Source organism: Arachis duranensis, chromosome 7 (assembly GCF_000817695.3).
Source record: "Arachis duranensis cultivar V14167 chromosome 7, aradu.V14167.gnm2.J7QH, whole genome shotgun sequence".
NCBI classification, from domain to species: domain Eukaryota; kingdom Viridiplantae; phylum Streptophyta; class Magnoliopsida; order Fabales; family Fabaceae; genus Arachis; species Arachis duranensis.
Genome location: NC_029778.3, coordinates 56,763,687 through 56,777,590, shown reverse-complemented (window position 1 = coordinate 56,777,590; position 13,904 = coordinate 56,763,687). Strand labels below are relative to the sequence as shown.

Genomic DNA, 13,904 nt, shown 5'->3' with positions numbered 1-13,904 from the left:
GCCATGAGGTTGTAAAATGATTGGTGGAGTTGGGAAATTGAAGTTCTGAAGTGGGAACAAGATTTGCAAGCGAACGTTATGCCACTGTTTAAATACCGACATGCCTTGCAGCCTTTTTACCACATTAATTACCACTTTGCTTTGTGAATGCCTATCTTGAATTGCATCCTATTTTGGCACCTCAAGTTTTTGTGAAGCCTTGAGATCATATGACCTTGTGCATTGATCCTATCTTGTAACATTTGCTTTGCAATCCTACTCCTACCTTTGTATCTTTATGCATACGACCATCCAAGTATTTGAAAATTGTATATATCTTTATATGTTGAGATATTTTGCTTCTTCTTTAAATGTGTTCAAGAATGAACTGTTATGAAACTTCTTTCGGTTTGTATCAATTTTCGAGGGCGAAAATTTTTATAAGGTGGGTAGAATGAAAGACCCAAAACCTTTGAAAGAGGGCTATCATTAGCTAATTTCAAATTCAGTGTTTCTGTAGCTTTAATTTCAGAAATTTCTCTATTAAAGAAAATTAAAGCAAGTTTTGATTTATTGAATTTGAAATAAATTGAGATTATTATCCAATTTTATAATTATTGGATTATTTTCTATATTTAAAGTATAAAGTTGGTAGTTGTGAAATAATGAAGATTTTATATGATTTGGATTAAATAATATTTTAAATATTAATACTGCTATTTTGAAAAATAGAGAAATTAATTATATTATTTCCAATTTTTAGTTTTGGGCTTTTTATTGAAAATGATTTGTAAAATTGAGGAGCAAAATAGTATTTTTTTATATATAATTAGTGTTGGATTTAATTTGGGTTTCAATTACTCTATTACCCTAATTTTATTAAACTTATCTAAACTACCCCTAACCCTAAAAACCCTAACCCGGTTACCCATTTCCTCTAACCCTACAGCCACCAAAACCCTCCCCCAATAACCAACAGTAGCAACGCTGCAATGGAAAAGGAAAACAGAAACAAAAAAGGGAGAGGGAGTCTGAGTCGTGCCAGGGGAAGAGAAGAGGGAGGGGTGAGCCAGCACCGATAGGCCTCGCCGTCACCACCGAGCTGCTCGCCGTTCGCCTCCAACGTCAAAGAAGATGGATAGCTTGTGAGTGAGAAGGTCGTGGGTTGAAGCAGTCGTCCTTGTCGCCGAGGAAGGAGAGGAGGAGAGGCTGCCGCTACCGTCGAGCTTGCCGTCCTCCTCACTGTACCGCCACTGTCGAGCCCACAAGAATGGAGGAAGCACAGCCGTCGATTTTGTCAGATCCCCGACGTGGAACCCTCTGTGCTGCCGCCGTTCGTATCATGACCAGAGGGGAGTAGGAGACCAAGAGGGAGGCGTCGCGCAGAGAGGAGCGTTGTCTTGTGCGTCGCTGTTGCACCTGGATATTGCCGCTGCTACTGCGAGTTCACCGTCGCCGGAGCTGGGTAGTCATCTTTGCCAGCAGTGAGAAAGAAGTGAGATGAAACCCCCCTCTGTGTCTGCTGCTCCGGTCCGCTGAGAAAGGTCTTAATGCCGCCGGACTGCCGCACGCGAGGAGCGCCACCGTCGGAAGCTGTCGCCGCCTAACCAGCTACTGCAGAAGTTGTCTCCTGTCGTGTATGGCTGCCGAAAAAGTTGTTGTGGTCACCGGAACCACCGCCGGAGCTTCTGGTTACTTCTGCCGTCGCCGGAAAGTTTGCCGATAAGGATTTTATTTACGGTTTCTGTCCTTTTTGAATTCCGAGGTTACTATGGTCACTGCCTGTCGGTTTCAGTCATCGTGATTGGAATTCATCGCCGCTGCCGCTTGAGGTGGCTCCGGGCTGCCGCCGAGCCGGTTCAGAGACCGCCGCTGTGTCGGTTCAGCCGTTCCTCCTTTGGTTTGGTAAGCATTTTCGATTTGAAAGCCCTTTAGTTACTGTTCTGTTATCATACGCTGGGGTTTGTGGCATTAATTGCTATACGATTGAGTTTCGGTTGTTGTATATCGTGATTAGAGTTGTTGAGACTATTGCAAAAGTGGCTTGGAACCGAGGTTTTGGTTGCCAGGATTTTGATTGTTGATTTCGGGTTGAGGCGGAAAGGACTCTGTGACGCGTTTGGGCTATGATTTTGCGTTTTGAGGTAGGGGCGCTTTCCAAAAATTATATTTTTATATATCGGAATTATTATATATGGATACTGTTGTGAGAGAATGTGTAATTGGTGATTGTATCGGCCTTATGTATGGTTTGATTGATTATGTACATTTGTTAGCTGGATTGTTGTGTGGTTTTGTGAAACAAAATGCTTTTGGAGTTGATTCTTTTAAAGTTTTGATATCTAAGTTTAATCCGTTGAGGATTGATTTGAATTGAGTCAATTATTTGATGATGTGAAAAGTCGAATGCACTTTTGAATTCAGCTTGGTTTACTTTAATTGACTTGGTCTTGGATAAATGATTTGTGACTAAGCCATTTTTTTAAAGCTTTAGAAATGAGTTAAATCGGTTGATATTGAGTTAATTTTGAAATGGTTTCCTTGAGATATGCCGCTGAGGCGACTGTTGGATTTAGCTTGCTTTTGAATTGATTTCTGGTTTTGAGCTGTTGAAAAGGAATGAGGAACGGTTTAGTTGGGACCCGAATCGGGTGGCAAAAGTTCAAGTTTTAGGGGAGCTGCTGCCAAAATTTCTACAAAATCCTAGTCTTGTTTAAAAAGTTATTTAAAAAAGGGTTGGATTTGAGAAATTGTATTATTTGATTTATTAAGAGAATACTTATGTTTTTCAAGCTTAATTTATTTAGCGAACTTTATGCCTTGAGTTCGACTTATTTAGAAATGAACTATTTTTACCATATGAATCACTGAAGGAAAGAATGATGCTCTAATATGGATTTCAATATAAAAAAGAGTTTTTAGTGATGTTAAAGGAAACTAGACTTTTGATTGAGTATTTAAGTTTGAAGCATTTTGGAAGAGGTTAGAAAAATGAGTTCCAAAAAGAAATATGAAAGTGGTTTGATTCAAATGAACCGGTTCCATTTCAAATGAGTTTATTTTTGGACCGGATTGGAACTTATGATTTTGTATGGTTCGGTTTCATAATAAATTCAGTTTTATTTACTTGAACCGAGAATTTATGATTTTAAGAGTTTCAATGACTTTTAAGGAATTGATATAGATTGACCTTCTCTAAAGACTTGAGACTCTGCCGAGAAATTTTTGTTATAAAATTCCATTGTTGGATGGATGATTTTGAATACCTTGAAATAAATCCTTAACTTGCCATGGTTATGGAAGTTTTGGAAAGAGAAAGCCGAGAGTGTCTTTGTTTTAAAAAGAGAACTTACTTTGAGTAAAAGTGGCTTATGGGCCTGATATGATTTCAGAAATAAGATCCTTAAAGCCAAGGCTGAAAAGAGTTGAAACTTGGTTTCAAAGTGAATGGATTGAGAAAAGTGATTTATGGCTTAAATGCCGATGTATGAATTTGATGATGTTGAATGGTGGAAGTGCTATTTTGTTATGAGCCGGAATGGTTGTGTATGCTATTGAACTATGGCTGATTGCCGAACGAGTTATGGGTCGTATGGCTGATTATGAATTATGAGTTTAAGCTGAAGGGCTGTATTTATTGATAAATTGGCTGGTTCTGGATTGAACCGTGAGCCGGATGGCTGAGATGAATGTTGTATGTGAATATGCTTGTGTGTTCTCTCTGGTTGTAAGGGTGACAGGGCACCGATACCCTCTAATGGCGACAGAGCACAGATACCCTCTAATGGCGATAGGGCACAGATACCCTCTAATGGTGACAGGGCACATATTCCCTCTAATGATATTAATACGCAACAGAGAGACTGTGACCGGGTTAGCTACCGGACACATCGGGTTGGCTTGGTAACCGACAGATGATATCATCAGCCACTAGGAACAGGCATGCATCATATGCATCTATGTGACATTGTTTGGGTGTGCATATTGTACTTGGTTTGCCTATGTGATTACTTGAGATTAACTGCTAATTGTTCTACTTGCAATAACTGTTTGTTTGTGCTTGAATCTTCCTATTTGTGTTTGTGACTGAGACTCTGTTGGACTGTGGTGATTGGTTGTTGGTTGGAGTGTTTGGGCCTAGGGCTGCGGTTGAATGAGATGGACCGATGGTTGGTTTCGGTTTTGTGTTTCTGATTTAGAAAAAATATGAAAGGCTATTTTGGCTCAGTAGAAATAAACCTTTTTGAAAGGCTTTTGAGTGTTTGAGAATTGAATTGTTCCTCTTTCAGAAAAGATTTCAGATTTCTCTTTTATTGTAAACCGTTGTTTTTGAAAAGAGGCATAAGTCGGTTATTAATCACTGGTACGGTTTGTCTTCACGTATCCTATTACAGTAATTCCCCAAAAATCCTCTACTGAGAATCCTTTCGAGGATGATGTTCTCACCCCCTACCTTTTTCCCCTTTCAGGATATGGACGCTAAAGTCATGAAGAGTTTATTTAGTTATCATTGAGATGCTCTGTATTGTCTTAGTTATGGTTTATTGTACCCTCGCCTTTATCTTGATGTATTCTGTAAGAGGGTTAGGTATTGTATTGGATAATGCTTGTAATATTATTTATATATATGTATATATATGGATGTATCATTTATGAACTTTTGTAAGTTGTATGGTATGTATGGATGTACGTAGTCGAACGAAAGTATTTTTGGGAGCGGTTTTGCGGTTTAAAGTTTTAAACAGACTCATATTTTAGTATTAAATAGTATAAGAATCGTCGTAATGTCCGAGCTTTCAGAGTTGCGCAGCCGGAAGAGTGAGGTTTGATAGTTAGGGTGTTACACCCTTAACCAAGACTCTAATGAGTCTTCTTCGGACCAAAGTGATGATTCTGACAAATTAACTCTCAAAGTCAACCCAATTATGTCCAATTCTATGACTAAGTGAAAAGGTTTAACCAAACCCTCTCCGCTTAGTTATAATCGTATATCTGCCCCTGATCTAGCTCTCGAAGAAAGGGAACTAGGTTTTGTCAGTTTCAATGCCAATAATGTCTATGAATGGAATATAGATGGCAAAACTGAATACAACGTCATGAGTATGCTTCAGCATATGACTATGGTGGGCACAGCCTATCAAGCTACTCATGAAACCTACGAGGAAGCAATAGCCAATGTTATTGTTTCTGGGTTCTCTGGTCAACTCAAAGGTTGGTGGGATAACTACCTTTCTGATTACCAAAAACAATCAATCTTTTCTGCTATAAAAGTTAATGATCAAAATGAACCCATACTTGGAGATGACAACAAACTTATTCCTAATGCTGTTAACACCTTAATCTTTACTATAGCAAGCCATTTCATAGGTGACCCATCTCTTTGGAAAGATTGTTCTACTGAATTACTTTCCAATCTTAGATGCAAAACTTTTTCGGACTTTAGATGGTACAAGGACACCTTTCTTACTAGGGTCTATAGCAGAGAAGACAGTCAACAACCTTTCTGGAAGGAAAAATTCCTAGCCAGACTTCCCAAATCCCTGGGAGATAAAGTAAGGGACAAAATTCGTAGCTTAACTCCAGATGGGATAATTCCCTATGATGCGTTAAGTTATGGCCAAATTATCTCCTTCATCCAAAAAATTGCTTTAAAGATCTGTCAAGATGATAAAATCCAACGGCAACTTGCCCGTGAGAAAACACAAAATCGTATTGATTTGGGGACTTTCTGTGAACAGTTTGGTCTTCCTGCTTGTCATTCAAGGAAATCTAAAAGACCATCTAATCAAAAAGTTTTTAAACCCAATCCTGAAAAGAATTTCAGAAGATCCAGAAAAAAGTTTTCAAAGATCCAAGAATGAAAAAGGCTTCCAAAAAAATTTCCAAAAGTATCCCCAAAAAAATCTCATTATTTGCTATACATGTAAAAAACCAGGACAGGTTAGCAAATACTGCAGGTTAAAAGATTGTTAATCTGTTCCTCAGATTGAGGAACAGATTAACAATCTTTTAATTGAAAGTTCATATGATGATTCTGGACAGAAATCCCCGGATGATATCAATAATATCCAACTTTATGATATTGATTCATCCTCATATTTTGATGTCAAGAAAATTAATGTTTTATCTAAAGATCAAGATCTCTTATTTGACGCTATAGAGGCTATTGGTGATCCAGAACAAAAGAAAGACTTTCTTTTAAAATTAAGAAAATCTTTACAAAAGGAAAAGAAACCCAAAAATCCTGTCCTTAGTAATAAATATGATGTCAAGCCCATTTTCAAAAAACTAGAAAAACAAGTTATTCGTCCTATAACCATTCAGGATCTCTAGACTGAGGTTAACAACCTTAAGAAAGAAATCCACGAAATCAAGAAAAATCAAGACAATCATCAGCTCATTCTCTCGCAATTAATGAAAGGTGAAGAGTCTGATGATGGAGAACTTGACTCTCTTAAAAACAGACCTGAGTTTTCTGAAATCCAAGAAAATGAAAATTCTGACGACAACAATGGAAAAGAAATCTTGAGATTAATAAATATATTCTCTTTTATGAAATTCCGTGTTAATATCAGAATTGTCGTCAAAGATTTTGTCCTCGAAACCATAGCACTCTTTGACACAGGTGCAGATTCAAATTGTATTAAAGAAGGTCTGATCCCCACAAAGTATTTTGAAAAATCTACTGAACGTCTTAGCTCGATAACAGGTGAAAGACTAAAAATCAATTTTAAATTAACCGATACTTTTGTTGAAAAGGGTAATCTTAGGATTCGTACTAATTTCATCATAGCAAAAGATATAAAAAATGATGTAGTCTTGGGGACACCTTTTATAATACTTTTGTTTCCATACCTAGCAGATTTTTCTAGAATTACCTCTTATGTGGGTAGATAGGAACTTTCTTTGAATTTCTAGACTCACCAACCCAGAAAGTTTTAAACCAAATTGAATCCAAAACCAAACAGATTTATTTTTTGAAAGAAGAAATCTCTTTCAAAACCCTTGAATCCTAACTTTCCCAACCAAGGGTTCAAGATAAAATCAAAAGTCTTTTAAACCAAATTGAAAATTCTATCTGTTCAGATTTGCCTCATGCCTTCTGGAAAAGAAAAGAACATATTGTTGATCTTCCTTATGAAAAATATTTCAAAGAATCACAAATCCCTACAAAAGCTCGCCCCATTCAAATGAATGAGCAGCTTTTGCAGCATTGTCAAAAGGAGATTAAAGATCTTTTGAACAAAGAATTAATTCGTCCTAGTAAAAGTCCTTGGTCTTGCTCAGCTTTTTATGTCAACAAGCAAGCTAAGATAGAACGAGGTACTCCCAGGCTTGTCATCAATTACAAACCTTTAAATCAAGCTTTATAATGGATTCGTTATCCTATTCCAAAAAAAAAGGATTTGCTTAATAGGCTAAACTTAGCAAATAACTTCTCAAAATTTGATATGAAATCTGATTTTTGGCAAATCCAAATCGAAGAATCTGACAGATATAAAACTGCATTTACAGTTCCATTCGGTCAATATGAATGGAATGTAATGCCTTTTGGTCTGAAAAATGCTCCTTCTGAATTTCAAAAAATCATGAATGACATTTTCAACCCATATTCAAACTTTGCAATTGTTTATATAGATGATGTCTTAATCTTTTCTCAAACTTTAGAAGAACACTTCAAACATGTTAAAACTTTTATGTACACCATCCAGAAAAATAGAATTGCTGTTTCCAAATCAAAAATTGTCCTTTTTCAAACAAAAATCTATTTTCTTGGTCATATGATTTCCCAAGGAACAATAACCCTAATTGAACGATCAATTTTGTTTGCAGAAAAGTTTCCAGATTATATCATTGACAAACCTCAGCTCCAGAGGTTCCTAGGATGTCTTAATTATGTCTCATATTTCATTCCAAATCTTAGTAATCTTATTAAGCCTCTTCATGACAGGCTTAAGAAAAATCCTCCACCCTGGACTGACAAACATTCTGAAATCATCAGTTTTCTTAAAACCAAAGTTTGCAATCTTCCTTGTCTTTACCTACCTGCTCATCATGCATGCAAAATCGTTGAAACATATGCGTCTGATTTAGGATATGGTGGTATCTTAAAGCAGAAATTGCATGATAAAGAGTGTATTATTGCATTCACATCAAAACATTGGAATCCTACTCAACAAATCTATTCCACAATCAAAAAAGAAATTGTAGCCATAGTTTTGTGCATCACAAAATTTCAATCTGATTTACTCAATCAAAAATTTTTAGTCCGAGTTGATTGCAAATCGGTCAAAGAAGTCTTACAAAAAGATGTTAAAAATCTTGCATCAAAACAAACTTTCGCCAGATGGCAAGCTATCTTAAGCGCTTTTGATTTTGAAATTGAGCACATCAAGGGCAACTCAAACTCTCTCCCTGACTTTCTCACACATGAATATTTGCAAGAAATCAAGCAAGATCAAGATGCCTAAAAAGGCAATTATCGCCTCTTCAAGAGGCAGATGCAAAAGCATTCGCTTAGCCCTTTCAGGGCCATCCAGGCAATCTCAATCTGTTCATAAATCTGAGTCTTCTACCCAACAACCCTCCAAAAAATCAACCTAACAATCTATTGAACCAGCTACCAATCAAGCCAAACAAACCAAGGCAAATTACGCCTTCCCAATCCAAACCCTTATGGCCTTACAAGACCAAGGTGTAACCAAAATCAACAAAAAATCGTGGACTGATATATGCAGTGAGTCAGATGAAGAAGTTGACCTGACCCAACTCATATCCCAAGCAGCCAAACAAAAAATAATCACACATAAACCAAAAGAAAAAGCAATAGCCCTAACACTACAAACATCTTCAATCACAACAAAAACACAAAAGGCCCAAACCAATTATATCCCTACAAACAAAATTTCAAATATTATCCAAATGGAGCCTGAATTTTGGGACGAATCGCCAAACAAAGTTATCCCAAAAATCTTTCCTACCGGATTCCATTTCAAACCAATCTCACCCAATAAAACTTGCCAGTTTTATGAGTTCATTTTAATAGATACTGACTCAGTATCTATTAAACACTATAAGGATAAAATCAATCCTGAACTCATAACCCATTCTACAATCCAAATCCTCAAAGTCATGACTCCAAAGCAATTTGGGAACAATCTAAACAAAAATCAAAAGTTTTCTCAAAACTATGACCCAATAGGTTTTAATTATTGGGACTACATGGAAGCCTGGACTAAAGTATTTTGGTTTCAAAATACTCAGTACAGACATTCATGGTTAATTTATTTTAAAAGAAATTCAAACTATGTTTTTCCAAATTGGTTCTACCAATGGTGGGACTCCTTTAGACCAATTCCAGAAATCCTATCCTCACCTATCAATGAAGGGTATAAACTATTTCAATCAAAATTTGACATTCAGGAAACATGTGTTCCTGTAATGTTAAAATTTTTCTCAATTTTTTCATTGTCCTGGGTTTTCTCATGGCGATACCAATATACAAAACCGGACCATCCTAAAGCATTTCCAATCTTACAAAGGCATGCTTATGTCAAATGGTGGTCTCAATTTGATTCTTCAATGGCCTATCCACAAAAGATCAGAGAATGGTTCAAAACCAATCCCAAGAGTTAGAAGATCTCAGATCTAGAAACGGCCTCGTTTCTCAATCAAAAGGCACAAATCCAGACAACCCTTGCAGCCTCACAATCGAAGGAATCAATCAAAGGGAAGCTTCAACAGATCCTTCACTTGCTTCAAGAAGATGACGAGTCCTCATCTAAAGAAGAAAGTGATGACGAAGGTCAAGATAGTCAAGTTAATGAAGACTGTTTCGAGGTTTGCCTAGCTGATAATTAAAAAATTGTAATAATCACCAGAACTATTTGAAACTGGTACTGTGGCTATAGTTTAGGTCGTGTTTACCTGTACTGTAGAAACAGTAAAATCTTTGCTTATAAAAGGAGACCTCATTAGCTCTCCAACTCTTCTTCTTCCCCCTTCTTCTTTTCAATCATATATCCAATTCAATAAAGATTTTCCAATTCTTCAATTTCGTGTTTTCATTTAAGCTTATTGCATCTGCATATGTGTGCAGACTACCGTCACATCTAACTTCATACTAACTTGTATATGCGTGTGGACTACCGCCGCATCTAACTTCATACTAACTTGTATATGCGTGTGGACTACCGCCGCATCTAACTTCATATTTACTTCCTTGTCTCTGCATTTTTATTTTCCGCATCATACATTACGCCTCCTTCCCCTCTCCCTCCTTGATCCGCTTCAGGCTATCTGGTGTATATATATATATATATATATAATAAAAGAAAAATAATAAAAGACAATCAAAATTTATTATTTTTAACCAATAATTAACTATTAATGTTTAAAATTGTGGTTTGAAATATGTTGGATTAATAGATTAAAAGAATTGAATTAATGCTAAAAGTAATGGACAAAACAGTAAAATTCTAAAAGTTCTCTAACATCTCTCTATATGCATACTTGTTTAATCGGCACCCGGTGGAACCTATACAGGGACTAAACTTGTGTCAAGTGTTTTAGTTCCATTTCAACTAATGATCAAATCAAGGTTGACGAGTGGGTTTCATCGTAGATACGAGAGTATTTTGAAATTAAAAACTTACATTTGTATCAAGAAAAAAACGTCTACATGTCATTACTTGATTTGCATAATGGATAGAACGAACCTAAACAACTTCATCGAAATTTTTCCCTTGTATACTTTCATAAGAAACAAATGTTGAATTTTTCATAAATATCAGATAAACTGCTAAACATAGTAATTTATTTGTATTTCCCAGGATAGGTTCCAGTAAGATCATAAATCAATGTCAACATTCTTTCCACCATCCTCATATGACCTGCACTTCCGAGCAATTGTAGATAACAAGGACTAAAGTCACAAAGCAAAAAAGCCTATGAAAAATAGCCTACAAAAGGCAAATCAAATTCTCAAGGTTGACGCTGCATTTTGGGAATGGCAACAATAAAACCAAACTAACATCATTGCTATGCTAATTCAAGCGACACTCGTTTTTTATGTGGCAGCGATGACCTAATGCTGGTCCTTGGGAATGTCAAGGTCTTTAAATACTGGACTGTCAACTCCAACACCCATAGCATTGAGACCGTTGTCAACATATAGAACAGTACCAGTTATCGCAGATGCCAGTGGTGACGCTAAGAAGGCTGCCGAGTTACCAACCTCGTCTGTGACATGGAGTTTTAAGTCAGATGAGCAAATAATCACATTGAAGGTGGGAAAAAAATCGGCAAGATATATGACAAGGAAGGATTCTGATAGAAATATTACCTGCTGATAGTTCTTTCTGTAGAGGTGCATTGGCGATTGAATAATCAATCATCATATCGATGAATCCAATTGCTTTTGCAGCACGGCTTCTCAGCGGACCTAGAGGCAGCATCATTGTGTCAATATGTGAATCAGAAAAAGGAAATTGCAAAAGACATAAAGCAAAAGATTTCAAAAAATAAATTGCATCAGAAAAGCAGAGTTTTCCACACCAAGAAATTACACTTAAGGAGGACCTTTAATCAATTTATTAACTACTGACTAATTTAGATAGAAAGACAAATCAAGAATCCATTATACCAGCAGAAATAGTATTGACTCTAATCTTGCGCTTTCTCCCAGCTTCAAAAGCGAGCACCTGGAAAGGTATAAAATATGACAATTTTAGGCATCCATCAGTGGGGAGAAACTAAAAACCAAGAATGGCATGCATCAAAGTCAGCCTATGATATGGTAGAGTTTGAAGAAAAGTTAAAAGTTTACTCGAGTGTCACTTTCTAGTGCAGCCTTAGCAGAACTCATACCACCACCATACCTGTTTATAATTTTTGTTCAGTAAAGTCAGTCTATTTATATGAAACTTAGAATAATACAGGCCTTAGAAAGCATAATCAACATACCCTGGAATGATCTTCTCGGAAGCGATGTATGTCAGAGAAATTGAAGATCCACCTAAACAGAAATAGAAAGGTAAGATACAATGACAAACCAATCAAAGGTGTGATTTAGTGGAAGCCATCTTAGAAAAGGTTCATGCCTGGGTTCATGATTGGAAGAAAATGTTTGAGTAAAGAAACATAGGAGTAACTAGATGCGGATAAAGCAGCAAGATACCCGTTCCGCGATGTCTCCAACAGTGGTTTAGTCACCTATAACAGGGTTGACCACTTATTAAAGCCAGATCATAACCACATAAAAAACTCGATTGCTTATCACTAAATTTACAATACCTCAGGTCCATTTGCAAGTGAATGGACAAGGATGTCTATGGTGCCGAAGTCTTCTTTAACAGATAAAAAAAAAAAAAAAGAGGAGAGAAATATAAGTAACTAGGATGATATCACTTCAGGTTTTAACCATGCAAAACAAAAAGTGCATATATACCTGAACTGTCCATTTACTGGATCCAGCATATCGCTTGTTTGTTTTTATCTACACAATTTTCAAAAAATAAATAAATCATTATAATGATGTAAATGATCACTTGCATGCAGTTCGCATCTTTGTAAAAAGCAGGGAACTCTTATTTACATCTTCTGGTACATCCTCAGGATTGTCAAAGACGGCATCCAAAGGATAAACTTTAGTGATCTCCATTAATGAACCATCTGGTAACCTGTAAAACAGGATTCCTCATCAGACCTAATACATAGTCGAACAAACAAAAGAAATAATAGCAGCGTTTAACATCATACACGCGTGACTCATCAAATTTTCCACGTCGCAAGCTTGACTCAAAGATATTCAAAGCCTGCAGAAAAGGTTCACAGTTAATAGGTGTTTTCACTACAAAAGGACTGAAAATTTATGTGCAGATCCAAAAGCCTGCAGACAGTAGTCAGTTGTCATGCTGACCAATAGTTACGTATTTTTATCCAAAAGAAATAAATACTTACAGGTACCCATGTGCCGACTAAAATTTGAGCTCCTGCTGCAGCGAGAGATTTTGCAATTGCCCATCCATATCCGTTGTCATCAGCCACACCGGCAATAAAAGCCCTTTTGCCTACATAGAATGCTTTAGTCGGTAGAGCATAAACTGTTCTATGACAGAAAATTTATGATAACACTAAATATTCATAAAAACATCATTTTGTAAAAAAAACGGTGAAATATTTGCAAGGAAATTCAGATAAAACAGAACAATAACCTTTCAAGTCAATTGGTAATCCTGAAACCAGACTCTTTTGACTAGAATCAGACATTGCCTTTGTAACAATTCTTTCAAATTTTATGGTAGATGATGTAAAAACCCGCTGGAAAGGCTGCACAGATGAAACATGACACACACTTGCAAGTTTGTTCCATGATCCCACCATGGACTTTCCAGAAATAGCCATAACGCTTGACCTTTGTGATGAAGGAATACATGACCTTGACATTGCCGTTTGCAGGCCAGAAAACGGTGTTGTTGCCATTTTTAATGAGTGCAGTATGGCAGAAGAGATCCTATATATAACAGGGAATTTGCATCAATACAGGGGGGCAAAACACTATTTAAAATAAATCATTTATTGCTTACATGGATGGTTAAATGACTTAAATCTGTCCAGATTCTAGAGGTCACAAAAAATGAACATGCAAAATTTGGTGCGTTTGGTTTGCATTTTCATTTTCTATTTTCAGAATTTTACAGGAAAAGAAAAAGAGAAATCAGGATTTTATTGTTTTTCTCGTCTTCTCTTTTCCCAAAAATAGAAAATGAAATCACAAACCAAATGCCCTGATTCAATAGTTCACCATTACCTTTTAGAATTTTACAAACCTCACTTAAAAAATTGCTATTAACCAAAAAAGCTTGAACCGATGCAACAAAACATTCTAAATCTTGAGAAACCAGCTTCCCCAATGAGGCAATATT

General features: G+C 36.4%; 1 protein-coding gene and 1 long non-coding RNA gene across 2 annotated transcripts; one reads left to right on the top strand and one right to left on the bottom strand.

Annotated features, from left to right (window-relative positions):
* The first annotated feature begins 920 nt into the window (after positions 1-920).
* On the top strand, positions 921-4,797 carry LOC127740687 (uncharacterized). The gene is made up of 3 exons (XR_008001493.1): positions 921-1,884; positions 1,997-2,123; positions 4,449-4,797. It is a non-coding gene; the product is annotated as an uncharacterized LOC127740687 (long non-coding RNA).
* A 5,971-nt stretch (positions 4,798-10,768) lies between these two features.
* LOC107459120 (enoyl-[acyl-carrier-protein] reductase [NADH], chloroplastic) lies at positions 10,769-13,492 on the bottom strand. The gene is made up of 12 exons (XM_052252365.1): positions 13,194-13,492; positions 12,940-13,049; positions 12,739-12,794; positions 12,575-12,659; positions 12,417-12,475; positions 12,274-12,337; positions 12,081-12,192; positions 11,944-11,995; positions 11,807-11,858; positions 11,624-11,681; positions 11,324-11,422; positions 10,769-11,220 (listed from the first exon to the last, which is right to left on the bottom strand). The coding sequence occupies exons 1-12, from the start codon at positions 13,459-13,461 to the stop codon at positions 11,066-11,068; spliced, it is 1,170 nt and encodes a 389-aa protein (XP_052108325.1). The 5' UTR covers positions 13,462-13,492; the 3' UTR covers positions 10,769-11,065.
* Between the last annotated feature and the right edge of the window lie 412 nt (positions 13,493-13,904).

Bases quoted from the DNA above. Each gene is read 5' to 3' on its own strand.
- LOC107459120 (XM_052252365.1), bottom strand. From the start codon at position 13,461: ATGGCAACAACACCGTTTTCTGGCCTGCAAACGGCAATGTCAAGGTCA. The intron at 12,193-12,273 runs GTATTGTAAATT...ACCCTGTTATAG, and splicing joins CACTTGCAAATGGACCTGAG to GTGACTAAACCACTGTTGGA. The intron at 11,423-11,623 runs GTATAATGGATT...TGCTGCCTCTAG, and splicing joins AGTCAATACTATTTCTGCTG to GTCCGCTGAGAAGCCGTGCT.